This window comes from Mauremys mutica, chromosome 3 (assembly GCF_020497125.1).
Source record: "Mauremys mutica isolate MM-2020 ecotype Southern chromosome 3, ASM2049712v1, whole genome shotgun sequence".
Classification (NCBI taxonomy): Eukaryota; Metazoa; Chordata; order Testudines; family Geoemydidae; genus Mauremys; species Mauremys mutica.
Window position 1 is genome coordinate 23,451,556 of NC_059074.1, and position 6,173 is coordinate 23,457,728.

General features: G+C 48.8%; 1 protein-coding gene across 1 annotated transcript; it reads right to left on the bottom strand.

Annotated features, from left to right (window-relative positions):
- Window positions 1-1,968: 1,968 nt before the first annotated feature.
- RHOB (ras homolog family member B) lies at window positions 1,969-4,577 on the bottom strand. The gene has a single exon (XM_045010419.1). The coding sequence runs from the start codon at window positions 4,067-4,069 to the stop codon at window positions 3,479-3,481; it is 591 nt and encodes a 196-aa protein (XP_044866354.1). The 5' UTR covers window positions 4,070-4,577; the 3' UTR covers window positions 1,969-3,478.
- Between the last annotated feature and the right edge of the window lie 1,596 nt (window positions 4,578-6,173).

The window sequence follows — 6,173 nt, forward strand, 5'->3', positions numbered from 1 at the left end:
AAACATAATTGATGTCCAGCATGAATGTACTTGCCTCTATGCACCTCAGGAGTAAATACTGATACTGTATTATCTACGGATACAGTAGTTAATTCCCCTGCCTCAGTTTCCCAATGCATAAACTGGAAACAGTCTTACCTCACTGGGACACTGGAGATTATAGTTTTTTTGTACAGCTTGATAAAACTGTAAAGTGCTGTTGTAAGTACAAAGTATCAATATAATTATTATCAGATTAAAAGAAAAAGGTCACATGTTGGGTTTACCAACTTTGGCTCAAACTACACAGAGGGTCTCTAGGCTAGAGAAAGGGTCTGAGTTTGTAGTTCCTTTTGCAGAAATAGTGTCTCTGACAATAACCCCTTAAGCACAATGCAGGAAATTTTCAAAAGGGACTAGTGATTTTTTTGGGTACCTCAGGTTTTGGGTGCTCAAATTAACATACTTTAAAAGGGTCTGATTTTCAGAAAGTGGTGATCACTCCCCCAGAAAAGTGACCTCCCCCTTAGTGTCTAAAGTTTGAACCCCAAAAATTGAAGCATCCAAAATTAGTTATTTCTGAAAAATCCTGGCCAATTATTTTTGCCTGAATTAAAAATGCCAGTATTTTCCACTGAAAATCATTAGAAGCAATTACATTCACTAAGGACATTTATTGAATGTGGTTTGTTTTTTTTTTTAAAAACTAGTTTAAATGTAGTATGAGGTATTTTTCCTGTCTACTGATTGACTTCCCAATCTGCAGAACAAAGAGTCCAACCCCGCTTTTTAAATCAATGGGAAAACTCCCATTGAGTTCCATGGGATGCAGCCTTCTCTGCTGAAACAAAGCAAGCGCTACAAAAGATGTTTTGACAATTGTCATTTACTTTGTTTATAATCCAGAAGGTACTAGCAAATGTTCAGATTCTGTATAAGTGAAGGGCCAAATTCTCCAATCACTTATATTACTCCTGATTTACACTAACTCTGCAAAAGTCAATGGGGTTACACTGGTATAAAACTGGTTTAAGAGGAAAATCAGATCAATATAATGAGACCTCTTCAGGACTCAAAGTTTTTGCTAAAATGACAAGAGGGATCATAATTTTGTGCATGAATCAGCAAGGCATGTACTGCATTGCATTAGGGTGAATAGACATTTTGTACCTACCGAATTATCACTCAGGAAGGATTCCCCTAAAATAAATGAAATTTGAATATGTTCTATAATTGCAGAACATTTATAGTGACATTTTTATTTGAACATCCAACAGTAGAACATGGTACCTGTCAAAGAAAAATACCAGGTGAACCAAGCCAAGAGGGGAAGAAAAGAAAGATGGGCATTTACTAGCAGAAAGTTAATTAGGTCCACCCCCTCAACCATAAGTGAGGATCAGTGACTAAACTTGATGCTTTGGGAGAAAAAAAAAATAGGGATCTTTACTGGGCTGCTCTGGTGCAAGAGCATCCCCTCCCTTTTTGGGCTGTAAGCAAGTGAAGGCTGTAGCCCAGATGTGTTATGCAGGAGAGTAGTTCAGCAGTTAAGGGCAACCTATGCAAAACATTAGGAGGCAAGTGGGGAGTGTCACTGACCCCACCCTGCTGCAGGACAAAGGAGTTTTGTGCTTCTGAACTGGTTACTTACTGAGGAAATGAAGATGACATCATGTCAGACAAAACAAAAACAAACACTCCATATAGGAACAACACTTCCCTCCCCCAACCCAACCTCTGAGAATTTGCAATTGTCTCCCTGTTGCAGAAGCTGATTTCTCCAGAAAGCTCCCCTGAAAAGGATACCCAATGTTGCAGAAAATACACTTATTACAGAACTCTGCTTCAAAAGATGTGCAATCCAGAGAACATACATATCAAACCCCACCCATCCTAAATTTTATCTGTGAAGTCAGTCACTGTATGCAGATAGTAGCTTCAGCTTTGTTCAGGAAACTTGTTATTGAACCACAAGAAACTTCTCATGAATGTCATCATAGAGTCTTTTAATACTTTACATAAAAAACTGCATACACAGCTTATATAACTTTATGTAAACATCATATAAGTCTCATTGCTTTTGCCATGTCAGTTCATTAAAAAACAAAACCCCTAAACAAACTGTCAGTACCACTGTCAAAAAAGGGAAACCAAAATACCTCATAAAGGACAAAAAAAAAAAATAGATGGATAGGTTTGTTCTCTGAACTAGAGAAGCACAGGTTTAAATGGCTGCCCTGTAAAAATAAATTTTAAATAAACCCAAATACTTTAAACTGTTCTGGGAGGGGAGAGGAAGGAGCCAGTGTTTCCACTCACTTTTCAAAGAAATACAGTGGTTTTATTTCTTTTGACATTTAAAAAAAAAAAATCCAAAACAGATGAGGTTACTATGTCAAAAGTGTTCATAATGCTACAGTGTTATATGCATTTGACAAGTGTTAAAATTAAAGAGTTAACACCTAGTTGTGCAAAGTAAGTTCTCACTGGAAAATAATGATATTTTTTAAATTAACCAAAGCAACAATTGCAAAAGACAACTGTAACTGAAGGAGCAGGCACCGAGATAGTACATGGCAACATTGGGCTTCCCCCCACCCTTTCCCATCCTGCTGTGACTGCCATCAGGAGATTGATGTCTAGGGGAAAAGACAGACAGTAGATCAATCTTTTCCAGTTCAGCTGGGTGACTTCTACAACTGGAGTCAGTTCAGCTCTTTAAACAGCAGGGTGTGGGGAAGGGTGTCTGTTCCTTTCAATGACTGAAATTCAACCTGGGCTGAGTAGTTTGGCACCCACTCCCCAGTTGACTTTAAATAATAAACAACTTTCATTATCCCAGTTCCAACAAAAATAATATTTAGGTAAATACACACTGGATAACCCATCCCTCCCTGATGCCCCTTTTGATCCAAAGAACTATGTTACACAGCAGGTACATCAGAGGTCAGCTCAGTCCAGGAAATCTGCCCAATCGGAGGTGTTTGCTGCTGGTGGTCTGCAGGAAGTCTGAGAAATGCAGTCCCCACCCCAAAGCGCTCAGGGCCTGGGTAGGAAGAGCACACACGCAGGAAGGAGGAAGTCTTTTCCAAGTGTCTCATGTGCATTGATCCCCTCTCACAAAGGAGACTTTCTTGGTGCAGTAGATGCTGGGTTAATAACCCCAGCTGGAGAGAAGCTGGGTCCATTCCCCCGCGCCTAAGTCTCAGCAGCAGCCGCTTTTTGGCTGCGTTTCACAGTCCACGAGCGACTGGTTTGCAGGGGATGGGAGCAGCCTTGGTCTCTGGACGATGGGCGCCTCCCCCAAGGCTCAGGGCATGCAGGCGCCCTCCAGCTCCGCAGCTGCCTCTCCCCCGCTCGCTCCCCGGGCTAAGCGCGTGGGTCTCCCCGCTTCACCTCCAGTGCGCGACTCCTAGCCGGGGCAACCCCCCTCCCCCCCGGTGCAGCGTCCCCCCGGCCCCGGCGGGCGAGTGACCCCACGGCAGCCCCACGGCGCGCCCTATAGCACCTTGCAGCAGTTGAGGCAGCCGCTCGGGGCGCCGTAGCGCTTCTGCAGGGCGGCGCGGGTGGCCGTCTCGAAGACCTCGCGGACCCCTTCCTTGGTCTTGGCCGAGCACTCCAGGTAGTCGTAGGCCTGGATGCGGACGGCCATGGCCCGCCCGTCCTCGGTGCGCACGGGCTCCTGCTTCATGCGGGCCAGCTCGTTGCGGACGTGCTCGTCGTTGCGCAGGTCCTTCTTGTTGGCCACCAGGATGATGGGCACGTTGGGGCAGAAGTGCTTGACCTCGGGCACCCACTTCTCCGGGATGTTCTCCAGCGAGTCCGGGCTGTCCACCGAGAAGCACATGAGGATCACGTCGGTGTCCGGGTAGGAGAGGGGCCGCAGGCGGTCGTAGTCCTCCTGGCCGGCCGTGTCCCACAGGGCCAGCTCCACCTGCTTGCTGTCCACCTCGATGTCCGCCACGTAGTTCTCGAAGACGGTGGGCACGTAGACCTCGGGGAACTCGTCCTTGCTGAAGACGATCAGCAGGCAGGTCTTGCCGCACGCCCCGTCCCCCACCACCACCAGCTTCTTGCGGATCGCGGCCATGGCCAGGCTCGCCAAGCTCGCCTTGTGGTGCAGCAGGATGCTGGAGGGGCCTTCCTCGCCGCCGCCCGCCCCCCTTCCTCCGCCTCCCTCTCGCTGTCTACAGGGCACCGTGGCGAGCCGGGAGGGGCGGGGCGAGGCGAGCCGGGGGGGTTCTCTCTCGCACCACGCGAGCTGGGGATGAAGCGGGATCGCTGCACACCCGCGGTCTCCTCCCCGGGCCCCGGGGCTTCGTTCCTGCGGCGCTCTCCCGTGCCGGGCTGCGATGAAGGCGGGGGATCGCTGCACCGCCCCGCTCTGCAGGCTGCCGGGCTCGCCCTCCTCACCGCCTCCCGCAGCCTGGGCTCGCCGCACCGCTTGCGCCTCTCGCCTGCCCCCGCTGCTGCGGATCCGCCGCGCGCCTGAAGCAGCCCGGGGTGTATTTCGCGGGGGCAGGGGCTTGAGCAACGTGGACAGCGAACGCCCAACGCTTCTACCGCTCTCAGTCCGGCTCCACCAGTGCTGCAGGCTGCCGCTGGGCGCTGCTATTTAAAGGGGCCGGCTACTTTCTTAATATAGCCGGCCAATAGCAAGGCAAAGAGTGAGGTCATCTTTTTGAAGGCGCTCAGCCATTGGTGGGGAGCTGCAGGCACTGCAGGCGGGGCCGGGCCGGAGTGACTGGCAGGCTGCAGTGATGGAGGCGGCTGGCTCGCTGCCAGCTGCTGGACTGAGGTGCGCTGCTGCCTGGAGCTGGGCAGGGACTGCACCCTCCCGAAGGGTGGCGAGGGAGGGCGTTAAAGGGGCCGTCTCTGCTTTTTTCCCCAGGGCCAGGTGCGGCCTGTGGTCTCCCCAGGAGGGGTCCCGCTTCGTGGGTGCTGGAGGATTGATTCCCCTTAAACTTCCCTGAATGGCACAGATATTTCCCTGCCTCCCTCCCTTCACTGCAGTGTCTCCACATCAGTGTTTCTCAGAGCTTCACAAGCAGCTGTGTGCTGTAGATCGCTCCGAGCAGGGCTCAAGCTAGCTCCTTCCCAGCCCCATCTCCCCTCACTCACCGGCCACAGTTAGTTACTGATACCAAACGTCACATTTTCCACATGCTAAACACTTACTTACCAGGCTGCAAGTGATGTGGAAGCAGATAAAGATACTTCGAGGGATCATCCCCGTTCCATCATGCCCCCCACCCCACAACTTGCCTAGGAATAAGTAACAAACTTCATATGCTCAGTTTTGCCGCCTTACCCTGCGCAAACATTGACCTGCAATGAAATGCTCCGTCTGTGACAGAATTGCACATGGTTAATTAATGTGCAGTGCACACAGCTTCCATCATTTAGAGCCCTAACTAGTTAAAAATATTTTTCATTCTTCTGTGTGTGTGAACAGTGAAACCTGTCTTAAGAGGCCACTGCAGGGACCAGCAAATAATAATAATAGTACTTAGCAATCACACTGCCTAGCAAAGAAAGTCTTTAAAGGCTGGACAAAATGGAACTAGAGTCCTCAGGGATTATTTAGAGTAGTTAGTTAAAAAAGTATCAGAGGGGTAGCTGTGTTAGTCTGCATCTGTAAAAGCAACAAAGAGTCCTGTGGCACCTTATAGACTAACAGACGTATTGGAGCATGAGCTTTCGTGGGTGAATACCCACTTCGTCGGATGCATGTAGTGGAAATTTCCAGCGGTGGGTATAAATCTCCCTGGACACACAATAACAGATTTAAAGGTGGCCATCCTGCAGCAAAAAAACTTCAGGACCAGACTTCAAAGAGAAACTGCTGAGCTTCAGTTCATTTGCAAATTTGACACCAGCAGCTCAGGCTTAAACAAAGACTGTGAATAGGTAGCCAACTACAAAAGCAGTTTCTCCTCCCTTGGTGTTCACACCTCAACTGCTAGCAGACGACTTCATCCTCCCTGATTGAACTAACCTCGTTATCTCCAGACTGATTCTTGCTTGCATATTTATACCTGCCCCTGGAAATTTCCACTACATGCATCCGACGAAGTGGGTATTCACCCACGAAAGCTCATGCTCCAATACGTCTGTTAGTCTATAAGGTGCCACAGGACTCTTTGTTGCTTTTAGTTAAAAAAAGTTACATTTAGATCACTGACTAATAAAAA

Bases quoted from the DNA above. Each gene is read 5' to 3' on its own strand.
- RHOB (XM_045010419.1), bottom strand. From the start codon at position 4,069: ATGGCCGCGATCCGCAAGAAGCTGGTGGTGGTGGGGGACGGGGCGTGC.